The 24,631-nt window shown below is 41.6% G+C and overlaps 1 protein-coding gene across 1 annotated transcript in view; it reads left to right on the plus strand.

Annotated features, from left to right (window-relative positions):
• Positions 1-24,631, plus strand: part of PKD1L1 (polycystin 1 like 1, transient receptor potential channel interacting) — a 140,429-nt gene that overhangs the window by 27,292 nt on the left and 88,506 nt on the right. Inside the window, exons 10-17 of the mRNA XM_081284283.1 lie at positions 5,958-6,128; positions 7,843-7,962; positions 8,432-8,600; positions 9,292-9,531; positions 12,669-12,801; positions 17,507-17,713; positions 21,553-21,734; positions 24,255-24,476. Coding sequence (XP_081140409.1) covers positions 5,958-6,128; positions 7,843-7,962; positions 8,432-8,600; positions 9,292-9,531; positions 12,669-12,801; positions 17,507-17,713; positions 21,553-21,734; positions 24,255-24,476 — 1,444 coding nt within the window. The remainder of the gene's footprint in view (positions 1-5,957; positions 6,129-7,842; positions 7,963-8,431; positions 8,601-9,291; positions 9,532-12,668; positions 12,802-17,506; positions 17,714-21,552; positions 21,735-24,254; positions 24,477-24,631) is intronic.

The following is a 24,631-nucleotide window of genomic DNA, read 5'->3' on the forward strand; positions in this document are numbered from 1 at the left end:
TACGAATGGAGTGCAATTTTTCATTTCTCTGGTTGTACATGATATAGGGTTGCACCACATGTGCAGCCATACATGTACCTAGTATAATGATGTCTGTCTCATTCCATCATCTTTCTTGCCCCCATGGTCCCTCCCTTCCAATCAAAGTTCCTGCATTCTTCCCATGCCTCCACCCCCCATTATAGATCAGCATCCACTTATCAGAGAAAACATTCCGTCTTTGTTTTTTGGGATTGGCTTACTTCGCTCAGCCTGATATTTTCCAACTCCATCCATTTACCTGCAAATGCCATAATTTTATTCTCTTTTAATATCTCTTTTAGTAATATTCCATTGGGTATATATACCACAGTTTCTTTATCCATCTATTGAAGGGCATCTAGGTTGCTTTCACAATTTACCTATTGTGAATTGAGCTGCTATAAACATTGATGTGGCTGTGTCACTAGAGTATGCTGATTTCAAATCCTTTGGGTAAAGACCAAGGTGTGGGATAGCTGGGTCAAATGGTGGTTCCATTCCATACTGCTTTCCAGAGTGGTTGCACTAATTTACAGTGCAATCAGCAATGTATGAGTTGTACCTTTTCCCCCACATCCTCACCAACACTTATTATTGCCTGTATTCTTGATAATTGCCATTCTGACTGGAATGAGATGAAATCATAGATAGTTTTGATTGCATTTCTCTAATTACTAGAGAAATGAACATTTTTTCATGCATTTGTTGATCGAATGTATATCTTCTTCTGAGAAGTGACTGCTCAGTTCTTTAGCCCATTTATTGATTGTGTTATTTAATTTTTTGGTGTTAAGTTTTTTGAGTTCTTTATGTATCCTGGAAATTAGTGCTCTACATGATGTGCATATAGTAAAGATGTTCTCCCACTTTGTGGGCTCTCTCTTTACATTATTGTTTCCTTTGCTGAGAAAAAGCTTTTTAGTTTGAATCCATCCTATTTATTAATTAATTTATTAATTCTTGATTTTATTTCTGTGCTTTAGGAATCTGGTTAGGGAAGTCAGGACCTAATCCAACATAATGAAGATTTGGGCCCACTTTTTCTTCTATTAGGCATAGGGTCTCTGGTCTAATTCCAAGGTCCTTGATCCACTTTGAGTTGAGTTTTGTGCCTGGTCTAATTCCAAGGTCCTTGATCCACTTTGAGTTGAGTTTTGTGCATGGTGAGAGATAGTGATTTAATTTCATTTTGCTGTGTATGGATTTCCATTTCTCCTAGCACCATGTTTTCACCAATATATGTTACCAGTGCCTTTGTCTAGTATGAGATAACTATATTTATGTGGTATTGTCTCTGTGCCCTCTATTCTGTGCCATTGGTCTACATGCTGTTTTGGTGCCAATACCTTGCTATTTTTGTTATTATGGCTCTGTAGTATAGTTTAAGGTCTGGTATTGTGATGCCTCCTGATTTACTCTTCTTGCTAAGGATTGCTGTAGCTTTTCTAGATTTCTTATTTTTCCAAATAAATTTCACGATTGCTTTTTCTATTTCTATGAGGAGTGTTGTTGGGATTTTAAGTGAAATTGTGTAACACTTTTGGTAGTACGGCCATTTTGACAATACTAATTCTTCTATCCAAGAACAAGTCACTGATTTTTTTTAAATAGTTTTGGACTTTGGTATTAATGTTATACAGGGGTTTTCTTTTCTTTTCTTTGTCCTAAAAACTGTTTAAATAGCATTAAAATAATTATTGTCTTTTGAAGAATTTCCTTATCAGCCCTCTGAGACTGGTTGTTTTCTTCATTGTCTTGGTATGGCTCTACACCTTCCTCTATTTCATTTGTTGAGATTTTCCTATTTCTCTGGTAGTTAGTTCTTCTAAGTTATTTGTTCTTAGAAAAGTAACTCTTTAATCAAGGTTTTCTAATTTATTGGCCTAGAGGTCAATAAAGTTAGCTCATAGTTTTCATCAGTATCTATAGTTATTTCCTTCCATCATTTTTATTTGTGAGCTTTATTTTTTCTCCTATTTTTCTTAATCAAGTTGACTACATTTTTATTAGTCTATGTAGAAAACTAGCTTTGGAATTTTGTTTATTCTATATTTCCCTAATTTATTAGTTTCTGCTTTGAAATTAGGGGTTTTTTTTTCCTTTCTTCCTGCTTTTTGTTTTCCATTTTGAGTTGGATGCTTAAATTTAACATTCCCACATCTTGTTTGGCTTTTTATTGTTATGGTTCTGGTTCTGCTATTAATTTACACTCCTAACCAGCATGATAAGCAAATATTTTTCTCTACTATTTTGATTTTATTAAAAATTCTGTGATATTTGTGATTTGAAATACAGTCAGTGTTATAAATGAAAATTCATGATTGTCCAGCAGCTTCTGGTGAGTCACAACCCCCTTATCCAGTTCCCTACTGTTCAGCCAAGGTGTGTGGGCTGAACAACATTAAGTAAGATGGGGCCAGAGGATCAGCAATGGTGGGATGTAACTCTCCTATGTGCTTAGCACCCTGTCTTAAGTAGGATGACCAAGCCCTCTCCTTACCCTTTCTCCTCACCCCTTATTTATTTATTACTGGGGATTGAACCCAGAGGCATTTTACCACTAAACTACATTCCCAGCCCTTTTTAAACTGAGCCAATAAATAGCTGAGGCTGGCCCCAAACTTACAATCCTCCTGCCTTAGCCTCCTGAGTTGATGGAATTACAGGTGTGCACTACAATGCCTGGGTTTCTCCCTTTTTTAAATCTTTTTTTGTGTGTGTGTGCATTGTAGAGGGATACTCCTCCTTTTACTGTGCATTCTAATTCCTTGAATAAACCCAGGTGGCCTAGGAATCTTACTTTTTTGTGTCACATATGGGCAGGCTCTGGCTACATGGATCAATTCCCATCTCACTACACAGTCTACCATAATTCTGGACATCCTTGTAGTCACTGTCATAATGTTTCTCTTGAAAGCCAGCTTTGTTGTGTGAGCCCTTCTGGTAATGCTAAATTTTCATAGATGAGATGAGTGCATTTGTCTTTACTGACATAACAGGTGTTCAGCTTTAGATCTGTCATATTTTACATTATGGGCTCTGCAAATGTTAAAATATGCTTCATTAAATGACTTCCCCTGCCCCTTTTGCATGTTTGTCCAAGTGAGTGTTCTGTTATATGGAAGGATTGTGGCCTTGTCTTAGTTGATCTCTTTTATTTATAAAGTGTCCTTTTTTAAAAAAATATTTATTCTTAAGTTTTAGGTGGACACAATATCTTTATTTTACATTTATGTGGTGCTGAGGATCAAACCCAGTACCTCGTGCATGCTAGGCAAGCGCTCTACCACTGAACCACAACCCCAGCCCCTATAAAGTGCCCTTTTTGCTCTACTTCCTTAGAGCACCCATTCATTATCCACTATGAGCAATAACAAAATTTAGTATAGTCTGCTTTCTCTCTCCACATCACCAATTTTCATCATTTAAATGATCTTCATGAGTATTTTTAATTTTGCTCTTATATATGCTTACACACTTCTTAATTGTTTGGTTAAGTTTTCATGCTTTTATTTTATTTTTATTTTTTTATATCTTTATTTAATTTATTTATTTATATGTGGTGCTGAGGATCGAACCCAGGGCCTCTCTCATGCTAGGCAAGTACTCTACTGCTGAGCCACAACCCCAGTCCCTCATGCTTTTAAATTTCTAGCAATTACTTACAAGCAAGCTGTGTTATTTTACAACTCCACCTTCTCTTTCCTCCCAACTGTGTCTTGCTGTATCATTTCCCACTGTCAAGGTATACATTTATATGTTTTTCTGTCACCTGTTCTTCCACCTGTAGTTTAATCCTAGATCTAGAGTTAGATACATTTTCTCACTCTTAGTCCTGCCATGCTGTTCTCACCTGACTCACTGAAGTTTGTCCCCAGTAGACCCTTTAATGTTTCAGGAAAAATTTCTTCAATTATGTCTCTATTTTTCTGTTCCAATATTTAAGCTTTCTTTTTGGAAGATTCTCGTCATACATATGTTGGGTCTATTTTCTTTTTCTAATTTTTTTTTGTTCTTTTTTTTTAATTCATCTCTCCTGCCTTTATCATTATTTCCTTTATGTTTCTTCTTTTGCATTTGCAGTTTCTATTCTCTGTTATGCTCTTTGAAATGCTGCCTTCATTTTTTGCACTTCTTCTCTGTCTTACATCATAGAAGCTAATGATTTCCCAAGTTGTTATATCCTTTTATCTTCTTGTGAACAATGGCTTTCTGGCAAATGATCTTACTCTGTTATGAGAATCTCTTGAATTTGTCCTCTTAACTCTTGTAGTATCTTCTGAATGGTCTTTCCTTCTTCCTTCCTTCCTTTTGTCCCTTTCCCTTTTCTCTTCATCAGTATTACTCATAATTAAAAGAGTTGCTGTTTTCTAAAATGGCTGTCTGAAAGTGCTATGCATGTGCGCCATATGTGTTCATGACATTCACAGTCACTGAGTCCTTTTGCCTCTGGGTTCTCACTTCAGGATACTTTCCCTGTGCTTCCCCCAGCATGGTTCTTGCTCATTCATGCTTAATTTTTGCTTAATTTGAGCAACTCTTGCATCTATTTTATATCCCAAACATATTAGCTAACTTCTGTTTCTCAAAAAAAAAAAGTTTTCATTTTTCATTGCTGTTTTCCTTATCACCTTTGGATAATGCCTAGAAGAGTTGATTGGAAGCTGACTGTAGTTATGTTCAAATCAGCAATTGCTCTATTAATGTTAAATATCTACAACTTTAATACATATGCATTGATTTTTTTGTTGTAGTTGCTTTAAAACTAAAATGAGAAGTTGATTTTTTCATCTCCTTTAGACTTGACCTCCTAGAGGTCAAGTCTAAAGCCAACTTTTAGGTAAAGGATACCTAAGATCTGACTACATAATATTCTAGCACCAAACAAGCCTGTGTAGGGGTCTCCTAACTACTAGACAAATTGCCTTTCTGACCTGGTAGACATGAAATTCTTCTTTTAAAATGAAGCAGGAACAATATATTGGTTCACACAAAGCACAGCTCTTAATTAAATGTGATGATTAGCACAAATGTACTTTAAATGTAATGATCAGCACAAATGTCCCTTTCACTTTCTATTTATTAAAATCCACATGCAGATTTTCTTTTTGACACAGATGTGAGAGGAAGTGTTATAAGATATTTGGGGTAAAACTATCAATGATGTTTCAGCATTTAATATGTAGCTTCCAAGTGAGATTACAATTTGGGAAAGTGTACCTATTCTTGCACATGTAATGTGACCAGATGCCTTCCCTCTGGCCTTCACTCAGTACAGTATCCCCCAGGCCCTGGTACTCCACAACCACATTCATTACTCTTCCCCATAGATGTTTAATTCCTTAAAGTACTTCCCTCCTATCTACATATTCTGCTGTTATTTGCAACCTTCTGGGAAAGTGAAGAGAGGAAAGACCATCTCAATTCCTAAGAAATAATTGCATACTCTGTGCCTAGAAAAAATGATTTAACATTTGGGCTTCCCATCCTGAAAAACTTGACTGGTCATTTCATAAGCATTTATTGTGTATCTATTGATTGATTACTTTCCTGACTAGATAGTTAAGTCTGAAAGTGAAGCATAACCCAAATTCTGCAGACAAATGACAGATGTAGCCACCATTCTTCCTGGGTCATTAAAAGAGGGTCATAGTAGGGGTAAGTTGGCCAGATGAAGGCATAAAAAAGGAATCTGTGGCCGAGAGAAGATCATGCACAGGGCCGAATTTCAACAGATATCAGCAGAGCACTAAACCACACACAGAGCCAAGTTGAGTGTGGGGCTCTGTGAACTGTGTGAGTGCATGCTTAAATGGATATGCTGCTGCTGCAAGATTTCTCAGACTAGTCCCCCCATTGTGACCAGTCTGCAGATGTTAACTGTTATGCTTATCTTTAAAAGTTCACCAAGTTCTTCCTCTGTCTTCTTTTTCCAGAAGGAGTCTATATGCTCAGGGCTGTTATTTACGAGTTTCATGGAACCAAAGTGGAGCTTGGACCTTATTATGTGGAAATAGGTTGTGAGGCTGTGTCTGTGTTCATGAATTCCAGCAGTGTCCACCAGGATGAAGTCCTTGTCTTTGCTGGCTCCCGCCTGAAGCAGAAAAGTAAGACCCATGTCTGGAGGCTGAGCAACCAGACCTCAGCTCTAAATACAGGGTGACTCTCTGAGTTATTTACCATCCAAGTTTTAACAGTACAACATTTGACATCACTTTCATGTTGTAATCTTCCCTTATTCAGAACATAGTTATTACAGAACATTGTGTGCTGGGGGAATATGACAATGAAATCTCACAAGGTCTTGGACTCAAGGAATTTATAATCTAGAAAAGATATTAAGATAAATACATGAAAATAAGGAGATGGAACAGAAAAGTTTCTTAAGAATGGCTATGAACGTTCAGAAGAAGAGGATTATGTGTAACTGTGGGAACTGGGACTGCCTGAGGTATTGTTGTCACATATGATGAGCCATGAAGGACAGGTGTGCGGGGACATTCCAGGAAGATGGCACAGCCATAGCCACTGCCCAGGCTGAGGAGCAATGCTGAGTCCTCACAGTATATCAGGAGCTTTCTAATTTCCTTCCTGTCTACTTACATTCTCCTCACACCCAGCTGTAACGTAGATGATCTGTCCCTTTATGTCAATGTTATAGAGGAGGAACCCCAAGGTCAGAGGAGGAACCCCAAGCTGGTAGGAGGACTCCAGCCATGTGTTATAGAGGGAAGAGTCCAGAGTGGTCCAAGTAGATGGAATTAGGGAATTATAGCATTTCCCAGAAATAATAAAAGGAGAACCCAGAGGGGCATGCATCTCAGTGAACTTATTCATGACAAATTCTTATAATTTGTCCTGCACTTTTTCCATACAGGTAGCCTAGTGAGAAACTCTCCATCCAAGAATTATAGAATATATAGAGAAGAATTGTTTTTAACCTATTAGCACACTCTAACCAGCCATGGTCATTCATTTGACTTGTCTCACCTAAAGTCTGAATAAATAAGTAGCCTGTCAGGATCTAGAATTGGGAGATCTGAGTTTAATCCAGCCCAACTGATCAATGACTGGATAATCTTTGCTAAATCCATTAATTGTACTTTCCTTACTTTTGAACTGACAGATTGTGGTCAGGATTAATTTTTAGTTGTTGTTAATTAGAATATCACTGTTATTTATGGGTGTTTTAAAAAAATTCTAGTGCATTAATGAAGAACAAAAAACAGAAGTTTTCTCTTTATAAACTAAAAAGCCATGCAAAGGAACAGCAACATAATATATAACATCATATAATATCCCTTTATTATAATGAGTTGTTTCAAATCATAGCCCTCTTCTGAATCTGATTCAGTGTTTGGTATCTGCCTCTTAATACATACACTATGTGTGTGTGATGCATGTGTGTGTGCATGTGCAAAATATGCATTGCATTTTAGAGGACTAGAATGCATGAGACTTGTCTTTGGATCTCCATTTATCCTTGTGATGTTAAGGCTTCTCAGAGTATACACTGGAGAAACACTTGTTTATCTAGCAAAGCAATGAATATATTTTAAAAGAATTAACTTACTCACTACCATGAAGGGAGTTCTCTGGAGAGAGAGAAAACATTTAAGGAAAATTTTAATGAAAGAAATTCTGTGACATGGTTTATATTTTCCAAGCCTGTTTGATTCCAGAGCACTTGCTTCAAATTTTGAAATGCATTGGAACTCAAAGAGGGAAAACTGAAAATGGATAATATTGATGTGTGTTGAATGAGAAAACTGAACTAATTTTAAGCCTGTTTTTCTTTCACTATGCTTTTTCTTGTTTCAGGCACTGTTATGATACATCATATCCTATCCACCTCTTCATATAAAGTGTCCTTTGTTTCTCAAACCCTAGTGGGTGACTGTCAGACTTGGACCAGCATGACTGTTTGGTACAAGATGCAACGTATGTTTTCACTTTAATTCCAGATTTAACAAAATCTCCCTCATGTGTCAGTTGGGGTTTTTGGAGCCATTGGCAGCACAGGCTCTGGTATCAGCTCTACCTGAGGCCCATCACCTTTGCCCTTAAGCAGGTTCTTGGTTCCCCTGCAGTTTGTTCTAGGAATTTTCTAGAAACCATGGCACAAGGGTCCCATTGAAAGGTATAAAAAGGTGGGCTATCATCACTCACAGCTCTCATCCCATACCCTGGAGGCAGCCATCTTGCCTGGTGAGCTATTACCAGGCTTTTGAATTCAGGCCATACCTCCTACCAGGCCCCTGCAGCTGTACCCTTGGTGTAGCCCTGCACTCACATTAGCTCACTGCCCTCACACAGTCCTTGACTAAGTGGGAAAGTAGAGACGATGACTCTCTGGATGGATTCCAGTCCTCCATGTTGATGTGCCTGCACCTCTCCTTCTTTGCCATAGCTGTCTCTGTTTACACAAATGGAACAGTGTTTGCTACAGATGCAGACATCACCTTCATGGCTGTTACCAAGGAAACCATACCCCTAGAGTTTGCATGGTATTTTGGAGATGATCCACCAGTGAGGACAACTTCAAGAAGCATTCGGAGAAGGCTCCACATCCCCCAGTGGTTCGTAAACATGGTGGTCATGATGGCTGTGGCTGATGGTGATGCAGCTGGTACTCGGGTGGAACATTATCCTGGTGCTACCAAAATAATTTTAAGGGTGTCATGTTTGTGTTTTAACAAGCCAATGAGTGCTTTTGTAAATTGAGCTCAAGCATAAGATTTAAAAGGAGAGAGACTCGCTTTCCTTCAATGGGCACTATGAAAGAGTGCTGGGCTTTGAAATCAAGCAATCCCAAGTTCAAGTTCCATCTCAGCCACCAGTGTGACCTAAGACTGTGCTCCCCCCCCACCTGCTTGAAGAAACTAACTAATAAGAAGGGGAGGCCAAAAATATTACTCCCCTTTTCCCATAAGGCAGATATCACTGGGTACTCTGATAACTATACAAATTAAGTCCCTGATCCCTCTGCCTTTCTTTTATTATTATTATTTTTTTTTTTTATTTTTTTGGTATCAGGGATTTAACCGAGGGATGCTTTACTACTGAGCTACATCCCCAGCCCTTTCTATTTTGTTAAAATTTTGAGACAGGGTCTCACTAAATTGCTGAGGCTAACCTCGAACTTGCAATCCTCCTGCCTTGGCCTCCCAAGTCACTAGTATTATAGGCACGTGCCACCTCACCCAGCTCCCCCTGCCTTTCTGTTGAAATGACATAATTTCTCTCCTGCCCTACTCTCCCATCCCATAGGTACCATGTGAAGGTCAAGGCCTCCAGCAGGATTAGCAGTGTAGTCTCCAAGCCCCACATCATCAGGGTGCAGAAGAGAATTGTAGCCAACCGGCTCATGTCTACCACCTCAGCCCTAGTAAACACCAGCGTGGCCTTTGAGTGCAGAATCAACTTTGGCACGGATGTTGCCTTCCTGTGGAATTTTGGGGATGGCACTATTAGCATGGGGAGTGGCTCCAATAGCCACATCTATAGCAGGTAGATCATGTGGGGGCAGGTGGCAGCTTACTGCACATAGCAACTGGACTAAGGGTTTCAGGGATCATCTCTAAGGTTCCTCCCAGCTCTCCTGGCTTTCAGGTGATGTAGAGACAAATGGGATCTGGCTATGACTCTGCATAAGCTTGAAATCCAGGAAAAAGATGGAGAGAAAGAGCTGTCTTCAGTGCGGAGTGGGGGTGGGGGTAGGGGTGGAGTTCCTGTTCCAAAAGAGGTACAAGGTGTGGTGGTGACAACTCATTTTGCTTCAGAAACCAGGGAACCACACACATGAGCATTTACACATGAGCCCAAGGGGGAATCCTGAGCAGGAGCTTGCCAAAGGGAAAGTGGGGAGGGGGAGTGCTTTCCAACAGACAGCAGTGCAGGTGAGACCCAAGGAGAGGGCACCAGTGGGAGAGGTCTGAATGTAAGAGCAAATGGGGAGGTGGCAGATAAAAGTTTAAGGTGCCTGGGACAGATTGTAGAAGGCCTTCAGTGTCGCTCAGAAGAGCATGAATTCTGTCCTTTAGTTTAGTCTTTACTGAATACCTACTGTTTATCTGCAACAAAGCATTATGGAGATAGTCATGTGTCACTTAATGATGAGGATATACTCTGAGAAACATGTTTCTATCTGATTTTGTCATTGTGCAAACCTTACAGACCATGTTTGCACAAACCTAGATATATAAGTCAGGCACTTGCTGTCAAGAAACGAAATAAATGAGATGTACAGGACCAGTGCTGGGGAAGACAGCTTAGTGTTCACAGCGTACTTTTCTAAGTAGAAGGAGTGCACTCTGAAATAATGATGAAAGTATTATATACTGATTACATAAACCAATAGCATAGTCATTTGCTATCTTTATTAAGTGTTCTAGGCCATGTAATTCCTTGTGCTATACTTTTATATAAAAGCAGCACAGTAGTTGTGTTTTCACCAGCATCACTACAGACATGTGAGTGATATGCTGCACTACTGCATTGTGACAGCTATGACATCATGAGGAGATAGGAATTCTTTCTGTCCATTATAATCTTGTGGGACCACTCCTGTGTATACGGTCACTATACAGTGCATGACCAGATGAAAAAGTGGCACCAATGCTTCCATCCAAAATAAATGTACGTTTCTTAGAGAAGATGGACAACACCATGGGAACCACAGATACAAGCCACAGGATTGCACATCTCAAGATTAGGAGTATAATCAAGTGGTTCCCCAACTGAGTCTCTGGCTAGTGTGAGTTCTGAGTTGAGACCTCCCAGTGAGCATCCAGCCATGAAACAAGTATGGCCAAGGTTGAACATGGAGGCTTCATGCTGGTGCAGGGGCATATTGGGGTATGCACAAGCATCCAGAAATCAAGCCTTGTGTAAGCAGTAGAACCAGAGAAATGTTGCGAAATTCCTCTAATGCAAGGTTACTAGGAGAACACAAGCCACCTCTGCTGCTTTGATGGGCCTCCTGAATAGTCTATTGCTTCACCACTGGAAATAGATTTTCATGTATGGAAGGAAAGAATTGAGCAAGAGTATCTGGTGGACAGGTGCATACTGAGGCAGGTATCTAGGGCCTACACCCCTAGCAGCGTGCTCTTCTGCTCCAGGACATGCCCTCTGGAGGGTGGTGTTTGGTGCCATCTCTAGTGTTTTCCCCGGGCTTACCAACAATCTGAGACCAACCTGTAGCCTTATCGCCTCAGTAGGACTTGCCTTTCTTTTGAATCTCCAGGGTAGTAAGTGACATTCTGGTCCCTAGAAACTCAAATTTGTGATCTTATGATGTGCTGAGGGCCATTGCCATGTAGGAATGACACATCGAAATTTCCTTGCCAGCGTACCCCATGTTAAATGGACTTGCCTTGGAATTTCGCTGTTGACATTGCATGTAAGGTGACCTTGCTCAAGGACCAGGGCGGATCCGGGTTTAGAGCTGATCAGGTTTGAGGAAGTATCCCAGTCCTTGGGTTTAGGGCGTTCCCGGTTTAAGACAATATGGGTTTTAGGGAAGTTGGAGGTTGAAGATTATTGCTGCTGGAAATAGGGCGTTCCTGCTACCTGAGCTCCCGTTGAGTTCTCGTGAGATTCAGAAAGTATATTGGAAAAAAAAGCCTCGTGGAGTATGTGAATTGGGCGGCAGCAGAACTGGGATTTCCCCACAACGTGTGTGTAGAGGCCGGTGTGAGTTCGGGAATAAAGAATTGCTGTTTGAATCAACAAAGCTGTGAGTGGCTCATGATCTTGTGCCCAGCCAAGACATTGGCATTTGGTGGCCTGTACGGGGAACGAACCCGCGACCTTGGCGTTATCAGCACCAAGGACCGGGATACTTCCTCAAACCTGATCAGCTCTAAACCCGGATCCGCCCTGGTCCTTGAGCAAGGTCACCTTACATGCAATGTCAACAGCGAAATTCCAAGGCAAGTCCATTTAACATGGGGTACGCTGGCAAGGAAATTTCAATGCGTCATTCCTACATGGCAATGGCCCTCAGCAATGATGGGACTATTTTTCTGTTTCCAATTCAAAAGTTTTGAATGATAATCCCTTTTGCATCATTCCCAAATCAAAATACTTTTCCCTTGTGAAACGCAACCTGCTGGGTCCAGTGTTGCCTGTTCACATACTCCTCCTGTGCCGCATCCTTCATAGCTGAGACCCTCCAGCCTCTCCTGGAACTGGATTCTGGTCCATGTTGAGGACCTATTCTGTTTTGAGGACTCTAGGATTTTGTTCAGGAAACCTGACCCCTGCAATAGACTAAAACAGAAAGACCCTGCTGATTAGGTCAGTTGCACTCGTCACACAAGGAATAACCTTGTGTGTCTCTCTGGTCAACAGAAAAGGCTGCTTGGAGCAGCAGGTCCTCACCTGGCTTGCTGTTTTGTTTGGAATGTGTGACAGCAGTTTGGGGTTGGGCACTAGGCTTGACCACTAGGTGGACAGCTGATTCATCACATTAGATAATGAATAACCTCTGTGAATATCAACCTGTGTCTCTTCTGTCCCTACTCCTTGGGATGACTTGCCATCAAATACTGCAACTATGAAGATCTAGGATGGTTGTGAACAGTGAATGAGCTTAATGTATGGCAACTTTGATCTTCTTTATTTACTTTCTGCCCTTCCAGGGAAGGAGAATTTATAGTGGAGGTTCTTGTCTTCAACAATGTCAGCTCTGCCACCCTAAGAAAGCAGCTTTTCATTGTGCGTGAACCCTGCCAGCCACCCCCAGTGAAGAACATGGGACCTGGGCGGGTCCAGGTAGGACCAGGGTCTGAGGAGTCCTTCCCAGCCGTGCTGCCACACTGCCAGCACCACTCCACACTGTTGGAGCAGTGTCAGGATCAGCCAGCCCTTTGCAGAATGAAGGAGGCTTTGTGGAGTCTAGACTGCTACATTTTTACAAAAGAACCCCTGTCAGGACTTGGAGAGGGTGGGCCAGTCCTACGGGGGACAAGGCCCACCCCTAGCCTGACGGGAAGGGAAAGCCTGATTTCTGGTATGTGAATAAGTCCTTTATTTGCCTATATGATACTGACATTCAGCACAGCTTGCTTTGAGGAGCTTTTTTTTTTTCTTTCTTTCTTTTTTGATTATGCAGAGAACTGTAGCATTTTCAGGAGAAAGGAAAATTTAACACCAAAATGAAAAAAAATGATCAATTGTTGAGCACCACCTACAGGTTAGGAAAAATAGTGGGATTTTTTCTTTTTTTTTTTTTTTTTTTTAATTTCTTGCATTCCTTTGAGGTCTTTGATTTAAAGCAGATTTTACATCTTGGGGCAAAGGTGCTCAGATGACACGTGGGAATTAAAATCCATGACTGAGCATTTGCCAAAACGTTTTCTGTGACAAGCAGAAAGGCCTGTCGCAGCTTAGGCCCCAGCACTCCCAGAGGGTGCAGTGGAGTCAGCAGCACTTGCCATTGCCTGGGGCAGGCCTGAGTCTGCTCAGGAAATCCAGAGCTTTCCAGGCTAGACCCCTGCCCACCTTCCAGGCCAGCACACAACAACGCTGTCAGGCAGCTTTATGTACTGGGTGCTCATATTATCTGGGGTGGGAGACAGACCAAAAGTCCAGAGGTCTTGAGTAAATTAATATAATTCATAGTAGAAGCAACAAAAAATAACTGAGAAGTAACTAAATAACTAAATAACTGAGAAGTAACTAAATAACACCTGGGCAGAACATAAGCCCCAGGCCAGAGGCTCTGGAGTGAACCCTGGCTCTGGTCTGAAGCCCAGCCATGGGACACTGCTTTTTTTTTTTTTTTTTTTTTTTAATTTATGACCTGCACATAAAAAAAAAATTGTACATATTAATGATTCTGGGTTTTCAAATCTTTTAAAACATTTTCTTATCTGTAAAACAAAGAAAACAATACTAACAAATCTCTTTTCTATAGTTCATTTTGTACACTTAAAGTATAAAGAAAAAAATGAAATCACCTTAATTCTATCCTGCAGGACATAGCTACCATTCATCATCATCTGATGTATTTATATATTTTTTTAATTTTATTTATTTTTATTGGTTGTTCACAACATTACAAAGCTCTTGACATATCATATTTCATACATTAGATTGAAGTGGGTTATGAACCCCCAATTTTACCCCAAATGCAGATTGCAGAATCACGTCGGTTACACATCCACAATTTTACATAATGCCCTATTAGTAATTGTTGTATTCTGCTACCTTTCCTATCCCCTACTATCCCCCCTCCCCTCCCCTCCCATCTTCTCTCTCTACCCCATCTACTGTAATTCATTTATCTCCTTGTTTATTTTCCCATTCCCCTCACAACCTCTTATATGTAATTTTGTATAGCAATGAGGGTCTCCCTTCAAGATGTATTTATATTTATATTCAGTATTTTTCTAAGGCTTTTTATATGTGGAGAGTGTCCAGGTTCACATGGGCTATAGCAAATTTATGTGGAGCTTTTTATATGTGTTTCTGAGTGTATGTGATTATGATAAAATTGGGTTCACTGGTGGGTTATCATGTGATTACTTTCTCTTATTAAGGAATCTTGAGCTGGGCATGATGGCACACACCTGTAATCCCAGCAATTCAGGAGGCTGAGGCAAGAGGATCTCAAGTTCAAAGCCAGCCTCAGCAAAAGCAAGGCACTAAGCAATTCAATGAGACCTTGTTTCTAAATTCAATACAAAATAGGGCTGGGTATGGCTCATGGTCGAGTGCCCCTGAGTTAAATCCCCAGTACAGGGCTGAGGCTGTAGCTCAGTGGTAGAGTGCTCACCTCACATGTGGAAGACACTGGGTTCAATCCTCAGCACTACATAAAAATAAAATAAAGGTTTTGTGTCTACCTACAACTAAAAAAATTTTTTTTAAATCCCTAGTACAAAAAAAAAGCATCTTGATTACATGATTTTAAAGGCAGTATAATGTTAAGTCCTTCACATAAATTATATATCATTAACAGTATCTTCATTATGTAATATTGCTTATTTCCATCTTCTGTCAGTACACATGCCTTGACAATGATGTTCTGTGCCAACCTCCTTCTGTCTGTCCATGGCATTTCCATAGCAATAATCCCTACATGTCTCAGAGCTGAAAGACAGAGTACCTTCAGAAGGACCATGGCCAACCAGCTAGCATCCTCCCATGCTCTCACATGTTGATGCATAGGGACTTGCTCATAGCTCCATGAAGATTATATGTTTTTAATGTTTGTTATTAATATGTTGAAAATTGGCATCTAAGTATTAAAATTTGCTATAGCCTATGTGAACCTGGACAGTTTTGTGGCAAATTCTAGAATGACACCATAATTCATAGTAGAAGCAACAAAAAAATAATTGAGAAGTAATTTAAATAATAACTAAAACCATTAGATAATGCTAAAGATAAAATCCCATTTATAATGATCACCAATATTTCTTAAATTCCTATTTCTCGACTCTCTATATAAAGTTTTTAACTTTTCCAATTTTCATGGAATATTCAGGTAAAAATTATCCTCTTGGGGGAGCCCTTGCATCCAGCATGGACTTCCCATGTCAAGGTCCCCTAGCCTGGATTGCTTCTCCACACTCTGGGAGTAAGGAATAAGGTTAGGCCCACAGTGTCCAGGAAGGGGCAGGCTGGCGGGGTGGGGGTGGGGCGTTACTTGGGAAAGACAGATACAGCAAGATCTGGAAGGCAAGATCCGGACTATGGATGGATAGTCACTAAGATTCCTCCTGTATTATTGGCGTTTTTAGCTTATTAATGTTACCAAATATGTGTTTATATTTTTATTAACTACTGTTTACATTAAAATTTTTTATTATAGAAATGTTTAAGCATGAATAATAGTAGAAATAATAGTGCAACAAACCCATCACTTTCAAAGACCAGTGGGATCATATCAAAAGGCCACCAGAGCCAGTACAAAGAGAGTCCCCCAGGTCCCAAATATGCTACTGCCAGCATCTAAAAGATGTCCACAATTGAATTAATAATATTAATGTTTTTTTAAAAAAAATCAATGATGTTAAAAGAGAGAGAGCAGCTTCTCTGTCCCCCTGAAACAGGCAGATACACAGCTCAGGACTCACCATTAGAAGTAGCCAGTGACCCAGTCTCTTATTCTGAATGTAATAAATAAGATAAAGAATTAGGCATTTATTCTTGCTTTCCTTAACAAACCATAGTTTAAGAAACCTCATAGTTCTAGCAGATGAAAAAAAAAGTTTTTTCTCCTCCCCCTGCTTTTTTTTTAATAAAAGAATGTCTATACCTCCCCAAATAGTTGCAAAACAATGTGTTTTAGAAATAATAAGAAATATTTGATTATGGACTAGGTTTTAAATTGTTTAAAAAATGTATTCTTAATTGTTAAGGTGAGATACTAGCTTTGTGTCTGAGAAAACGCAGCACTAAAAAATGACAAAATCATGGAATTTGCAGGGAAATGGATGGCATTAGAACAGATTATGCTAAGTGAAGCTAGCCAATCCTAAAGAACAAATGCCAAATGTCTTCTTTGATATAATGAGAGCAACTAAGAACAGAGCAGGGAGGAAGAGCAGGAGGAAAAGATTAACATTGAACAGAGATATGAGGTGGGAGGGAAAGGGAGAGAAAAGGGAAATTGCATGGAAATGGAAGGAGACCCTCATTATTATACAAAATTACATATAAGAGGTTGTGAGGGGAAAGGGGAAAAAAACAAGGGAGAGAATTAAATTACAACAGATGGGATAGAGAGAGAAGATGGGAGGGGAGGGGGGATAGTAGAGGATAGGAAAGGTAGCAGAATACAACAGTTACTAATATGGCATTATGTAAAAATGTGGATGTGTAACTGATGTGATTCTGCAATCTGTATATGGAATAAAAATGGGAGTTCATAACCCACTTGAATCTAAAGTATGAAATATGATATGTCAAGAGCTATGTAATGTTTTGAACAACCAAATAAAAAAATAAATAAAAGAAAAGAAAAAACTCTTAGGTTTTAGAGATATATATATTGAGTACTTAAAGGTTTAAATGTCATGATTTCTGGTAATGACTTTAGAATATTTCAGCAAAGTAAAAAATAGAGAAAACAAATACCTCTCAAAAATATTGCAAACAATTTTCTTTTTTGTTCTATTGTTTTTCTGAATTTTATATTTTTGACATTCAGAAGTTCAGAATTTTTATGTAATGAAATCTAGTTACCTTCTCCTTTTATATTTTCCCCTTAATTTCATGCTTCAAAAGTTCTCTTTTTTTCCCAGTAGGAATATGTAAGAAAAAATACTTATTATTCTTATTTTTCCATTTGTACTTTTTACTTTTCTCTATGAAATAGAGGCAGTATTTGCTCTGTTACTGTCTCAAGTCCAGCCCTAGATTCCACCCTGTGATTCATAAACAAAATAATTGGGGATTTGAGAGAATGAGTTTCTAGAATTTACTGTGTCATTAGATATGATGGACGTCTTCTCTTGTCAATACTTAGATATGGAGGTCTCAGCCCCTGAGACTGGGAGTCACATTTGAAGCTGCTGTCCTCTGTGACATTTCTCAAGGTCTTTCTTACACCTGGAGCTTTATGGACTCTGATGGGTCCCCCGTCCTCCTCCCTGCTGCCATCAATGTCCACAGACAAACTATCGTTCTCCCAAGCTACACGCTGGCGTGTGGGAACTACACTGCCATCGCCAAGGTGAGCTCACTGCCTGGTGCCATTGCTAGTTCACTGAAACCAATGCTTTCCACCCTGTGTTGGAGTAAGAGCTCAGCATTTGTAATCCTAAATCTGTTCTACCAACAAATAGGGGTTGTTAAGAGCGTGGGTAGGATTAGAAGAAATGTTTCAATTCTCCCCAAAGAATGTATGTTCAAATGCTAACGTAATCGATGAAAAACTCCTTCTAGTTTATTTAACAAAACCTTCCTGTGCACCGGAAGAATATATGACTTGACCATGTAGGAGCTTTTCACCCAGAAAAGGCGGGAGGACCATCACCAGAGGGCAGGGCCATGAGAACAGTATCCACAGTGACCACCTGGCACTTTGGCCCTCTGCCAGCTTTTAGTGTATTTTTGCTAGAAAAAAAATAGTGAAAATGTGTGGATTAGAAGAAGGAATCATTGCCATTACAAGAGTGGGCTCCATGAAAGAGGGGTCTTGAAAACAGTTGGTGCACAGGCATAGAAAGTGGGGTGTGGGGAGCAGCTTGGCCAGGCATAGTGCACAATAGCTGTCAGACTATAGTTAGGTGGGAAGGCAAGACTGAGGAGATGCTCCTTGAGACCAGACTGGGAACCCAAAAATCTCTGCAGTAGAGGAATGGTGTTCTTTCACTCCGTGGGGTGCATAGTCCTGTTGAGCCTTGGTCCCAGCTCAGGCCACAGACAGCTCACCATAGGGTCCCTGGACACACATACTGGCCTCAAGGACAATCAAGGAAGGGAGCCCACTGGATCTGTGCTGGATGTCATGAAGGGAGCCCTCACATGCTTCCTCTTGATCCTGTACTTATCTCAGTGAGAACTAGACACACCATGGATTGGCCAAGTGACAGAGGGCCACAGACCACACTGTGAGGAACTCTGTTAGCTACAGGTCATAAGAAAAAACAATGTTTCTGAACATGATGCATGTTCTTCTCTAGAAGTATTAATGAGAAAGAATCGGAAACTGATTGAAGGATGGGTTTCTGGGTGAGTGTTCTGAAAGCCAAGTCAAGAAATACTTAGGGGCTGAAACCGGTAATGATGATGGAATAAAGAGAAAAGCAGGATAGATAGGAGCAGTTGATTTGCCATGATAACTAATTGTGAGAGTTCAAGGGAAAATTCAAAGAGAATCTGTAAGACCTGGTGAGTGGAGCTGAGTAATGGAAACCAAGTACCTATGAGTGTGCTGGGAAGGGATGCAAAGAGAAATAATGTCTTTGCCTACTTGGGCACATGACGTATTGGGGGAGATAGATGGACCCCAACAAGCTACAGAAGATATGATTTATGTCTAAATAGTGATGGGAAACTCTGAGGGAGGATCAGCCCTGAACCCTCAGCCACATCTTTGTTGACCAGGATCAACAATTATCGGAAAATGCCCCCTAATGTGAGTCACATGCATGGGGAGGGGGATGATCATGCTGAAGCAGTTGGGGCTTGTAGGCAGAATGGTGGGAAGTGGTCTGAAAATGGGCTTCAGTGGGAGGTCTTCTGAAGATGACCAGAGACCTGGGGTGGATTGTGACTTCAATGTTAAAAGGTTGAGCTTGACAGTTCTGGAGAGTATTCAGGCGCCATGTCTGTCAAGACAACAGAATGGAAAGTGGGTGGTAGCTAAAGTGAAGCTGGATACAGCCATCTAGCCAGAGGAGAGCCAGCAGAGGACAGGGAGCACAGCCCCCAATTGGCAAGGAGTGCAGATGGAGAGAGCTATGCCAGAAAGCCACATCTTCAGGGGGAGGGAGGAAAGAGGCTCAAAAAGGAGGCAAGGTTTTTGGTATTTCTGTGCAATATAAAAAGCACCATGAGTATTCATGTTATTTCTTTTTCTTAAGCTTAATTTTCAAATACTGGAAATGTTTTAGTAGGTATATTCTAGAAAATGGTATGTGCTCCTGATTCAAGCTGCTTGGTTTATCTCAATTTGTAATCTGTACTGTTCATTGTCGCAGACAAGAACAAGAAGATTTTCTGTGCCTGTGGCTAAACATGGGGTATCTTAGGGACTGGCCTTGGTGGAAGCAGATTCTTGGTGGAAGATTGAGGTCAACATGAAGTAGTCCAGAGGCAGGGTCCTGTGAGGTCACTGAGGGAGCTGTCCTCTAGCAATTTTGGTGCCCTGGTGGAGGCATGAGTGGGTGGGAGGATGCTCCCTAGATGGGCTATGATCAGCCTCCAGAAGATACCTCATACTGCTGTTCATCTACTCTGCAGACCTTAAGTACCAGTGTCATCACCATTCTTTAGGTCTGTTTGTGACCAGGAAATCAGGAGGATTTTGGAAAAATCCTCCTTCCAACCAGGAAATCAGTTGGCAGTGTAGCCAAGGGATTCTCTTTCCATCCACCAGCTTCATGAGAGTGGGGGTACAGCAAGGGAGATGGGATGAAACAGCTAATAAGGCAGGCATTGAAGCCTGGCATGTCCAGCCCAGGGTTCTGACCAACTGGCTTATAAGAACCCTGCTGGCCATGTGAGGGGTCAGGGCTGGGTCCATGCTCTGACATCAACATCTATTGGTACATTTGTTCCTTAGCTATGTCCTACCCTCCAGCAGCCTCTTGTCCTGCCTCTGCCTTCTAATTGATTGCTTTTCCATCTCTGCTCTCATCTGGATGTTATATTTGTGATCAGACCTTCAGGCTCTGAGCTTCTCCCACCTCTGCACCTTCCAGCACCTCCCACATTGAGCTCACAGGCTTGGAGCCTTCTCAGGGCTTCCTTGGTGCTGGAGGAACTGAGTAAATACAGGTTGGGGGATGTAAATCATAGTTTTGATCATGTGGTCATTATGCTATCTCTGGTTATACTCAGGCGCCTGACCAGCAGGGTGCATTTGTAGGAGGAAAATCCAGAAGGGATGAGCCCAAGCCCTGGGAAAAGTACAGCAAGGGTTAGACTATATCTTTTCAAACACTGCTCACAGCTTACCATCAAAATTTTAAAAGAATGTTTTGAATGCCTTATTTATACATTGTTTTATGCTTTCTAAATTTAGAAGTATTTGTCTGACACAGGCATGGTGGCACATGCCTGTAATTCCAGTGGCTAGGGAGTCTAAGGCAGGAGAATCACAAGTTCAAACAAAGCCAGCCTCAACCACTTATTGAGGCCCTAAGCAACTTAGCAAGACCCTGTTTCAAAATAAAAAATAAAAAGTATTGGAGAGGGCTGGGGATGTGGCTCAAGTGGTAGTGTGCTTGCCTGGCATGCGTGCGGCCCAGGTTCGAGCCTCAGCACCACATACAAACAAAGATGTTGTGTCCGTCTGCCGAAAACTAAAAAATAAATATTAAAATTCTCTCTCTCTCTCTCTCTCTCTCTCTCTCTCTCTCTCTCTCTCTCTCTCTCTCTTTAAAAAAAAAAAAGTATTGGAGATGTAACTCGGTGGTAAAGCATTCTTGGGTTTAATCCCTAGTACCAAAACAAACAAAAAAAGCACTTGTCTGAAATTTCATTTACAGTTCTTAAAGTCCATTACACATTTGGATGAAAGTCAGAAAAATGTTAACAGAAGAGGTTTGAGAATTGTCACAAAATGGCATACATGGAATATTGCTATTTGAGGTTCTGTGTTCACAAGCCCAGGCAACTTTGCAGATTAAACCTGACTTGATAGGAAAATGCTCATATTCTCGCCTTCAGCCATGTCTCCAATGGGTGCACAGTAGGTGGTTTATTTTGACAATAGGGACTGGTTTAGTTGAACCCAAGAATGCATATACACACACCCCTATTCCCTTTCTAGTGTCGTGTGTATAGATCCAGCGAGCACCTGCTTTGACCCTGTGTGATACGCCCCTGTTGTTGACCCCCTAGGTTCAGATCCAGGGCAGTGTGGTACACAGCAACTACTGCGTGGGTGTGGAAGTGCAAAGCAGGGCACCTGTCAGTGTGATCTCGGAGGGCACACACCTCTTCATCCCCAGGGCTACCTTGACCCCCATCATCCTCCAAGGATCCCAGTCCTATGACCCAGACTATCCGGGGGCTGCTCTCAGGTGAGATGGGGAGCTTTGCTCCTCTCAGACTCTGACTCCTTCAAACTCAGGAATGTTGGGAAAAAATCATTTGAGAATTCTGTATAACATTTTTAAGAAATGAAAGTCCATCTGCTTTCATAAGCCAAACTGTTTTATTTAGATCAAAATATAAGATAATTTAGAAAAGAGGGGAGAGAAATGTGAATAGCTTTTAAAGGTGGTATTTAAAATATGATTTTGGAAGGTGATGTCTAACCATTACCCTTTCATTAAAATTTCTGGGTGGTGAGAGGCCTTGTGTGGGAGAGGAGAGTGCTACATGTCCCTGTGGGAGTCTCTTGCTATTGGAGGCTCGGACACAGGCCTTGTCCCCATAGCCATCTGCAGCCTGACTTGGGGACCTACTCAGTCTCCTACTTGAGTCCGTCCATGATCCCTGTACATGCATCCTCCCTGGACCCATCCCTGCCCAGTAGCCGCAGACATGCATCCTCAGTAGGGAGCACTCCAGGCTATATGTCCCTGCCCCATTTTAGCACTCCCTTTTCTGTGCCTTGAGACCTCTCAGCCACAGTTCCTACTTCCTCACATTCAGTCTCCCCCATCTCCACTTGAGGAACAATTTTCCCTGCTAAAGGGAAAAATTGGCTGAGTGACTCCTCTTTGTCTCTCTGACTTCTCTCTCACACACACTTCATGTTCCCTCTGTCAAGATCTTGTCAGCCTTACCTGAAACACCAGCTCCACATATCTTCTCTGCTTCATTGTGCTGAACCCCCAGGGCCTTAGCTCATCTTCAAGACAGCCTCTCCTTAGAGACCTCCATGCCTCCATCCTCCCCCTGCAGCCGATTCTCCAAGGCAGAGGATGGATTCTTCTAGAACAAGTCAGGTGCTCTCACTTCACTGTTCTAATCTTCTAGAACTCTCTTTTTACTCCAAGTAGAAATCAACATCCTCAGCTGAGGCCGACATGCCCTTTTAGCTCCATCTGCAACTGCCCCCGACTCTTCCGCTGTTCACTCCTAGCCAGAGTAATCTTCCCTGAGCTCCTGGCAATCAGGTTCCTTCTGTAGCTCTTCTCTCAGTGGTTAGTCTGTTACCACCTCCTTCCTTTGATTCAATGAATGCTCAAGCATCACTTTCCCAGTGAGGCCCATTTAAAATGATGAATCCTGGCTTTCTCTGTTATGGTTTCACTTATGTGGCCACTGTTCACTATCATCCTGCATTGAGTATGAGCTCCAGAGGGCAGGGCTCTCCCTTAATATATCCCTTGTGCCTGGCACACAGTGCCTACTTTACTAATACTTTATAAATAATTAGAAGAATCGCTTTGTTGTCTTAACCCCTGAGATACCATATGTGTTTGCTACTCTACAGTGGTGGGATTCGGTGTTCTTTTAATCCAAAAGAGGAGAGAGATTACCATCTCCCACCCCACCCCATTCCCCCAACTTCCATATCCTCTTGAGTACCCCACCATTTGAAAATTCCATCTGTGTACATGCTCCAGGCAAAGAGACAAAGCTATCTCTACCCTGGGCCTAAGAGACCAACTGGGTCTTGTTTATCATTGTACCTCTCAGCACCCAGGTTCATGCCTGAAAACAAGATATCAGTGCATGGCTGCTGAAAAGTGCTGAATTTGCTTCCAGGGAATGCAGAATAGCCCAGCTGATCCCAGGTTCACTTGCTCTTCCCAGCATGTAAGTCAGAGGATGCTGCCACCCTGTGGGGTGATTAAAGGGCTATCATAATGCCGCCTCATATGGTTTGGAAACAGGTCTAGAATGTGGTACCTTCACACCATGTAGGGAGAGCCACTTTTAAAGCACAATGATGGCTCAGACTTAAGTAGCACCTGAAGAAACGGCTCTACTGTCAGATTGGTCCTGGACCCTCCAGCCATGCATTTCTAAGCCAGCAATTCTTCCCTGCCAAACTGCTTGTTTAGCTGTCCTTCAGGAATGAGACTGCTCAGGGTTAGGGATGACGCTGGCTGTCTGCTTGCTTGATCTTGATAAAGCAAACACATTTGTCTTGTTGAATATGACAGTTTCCTTGCAGGAAGGTAGTGAGATTAGAGCAGAGATATCTAGAGTCATCCATCTGCTTATCCCATCTTTCATCAGCTCTGAAATAGGGCAGCTCTCTGAGGCCTCTGGAAATGCATTTTCTTCCTAAATTTGGGTCAATATGGCATTCCTGTATGTCGTGAAATTGTCACAAAGATGAGATACAGTGTTGGCAGACTGCTTGAGGGGAGCATGCTGTGTAGTAGAAGCATGTTGAGGTAGCAGAAGTGTGAGCAGAGGGAGTCACTGTGTGCAGGAAGGGTGGCAGCAGCTACCAGGTTGGTATGGAAAGTGAGGGTCCCCAGGGATGAAGTTGGGGTTACATATCAGTGAGTGGGAGGAGCTAGTCTGAGAATCCAATGATTGACACCTCACTGATGGAAAAGAACAAGGGGACGTCATCTCTTACCCATGCCCATGTCCCTTTGACATCAGAGGTGCCATGACTGTCCGTTCAACAGGTATCATTGGACCTGCACTGCTGCCAACTCACCTGGACAGCCCTGCTTTGACAATTCCACTCCACACCAACTGGACACTGGGGCTCCCACCATTTCTTTCACAGCAAAACGGCTTAGCGAATGCTGTGACCAGTTTCTCGTGACACTGATGGTTTCCAGCACTGGCAGGAATTCTTCCAAGGCTGAGGTGTTCCTTTCCATCAGTCTTGCTTTTGCCTTCAGGTATGTGACTTGGAGCTGAGCTGAGCTGAGCTGAGCTGAGTGGTCCTGGCTGGTGTTGGTAACCAGGAAAGTAATCCATGCATATGGAAGGCAGTTTGGGGTTTGGTCATGTGGGATCATGCTGCTAAAGAGGAGGAAGGCATTGTCAAGAAGGG

Source organism: Spermophilus citellus, assembly GCF_964194105.1.
Source record: "Spermophilus citellus genome assembly, chromosome: 3".
In the NCBI taxonomy this organism is placed as follows: Eukaryota; Metazoa; Chordata; class Mammalia; order Rodentia; family Sciuridae; genus Spermophilus; species Spermophilus citellus.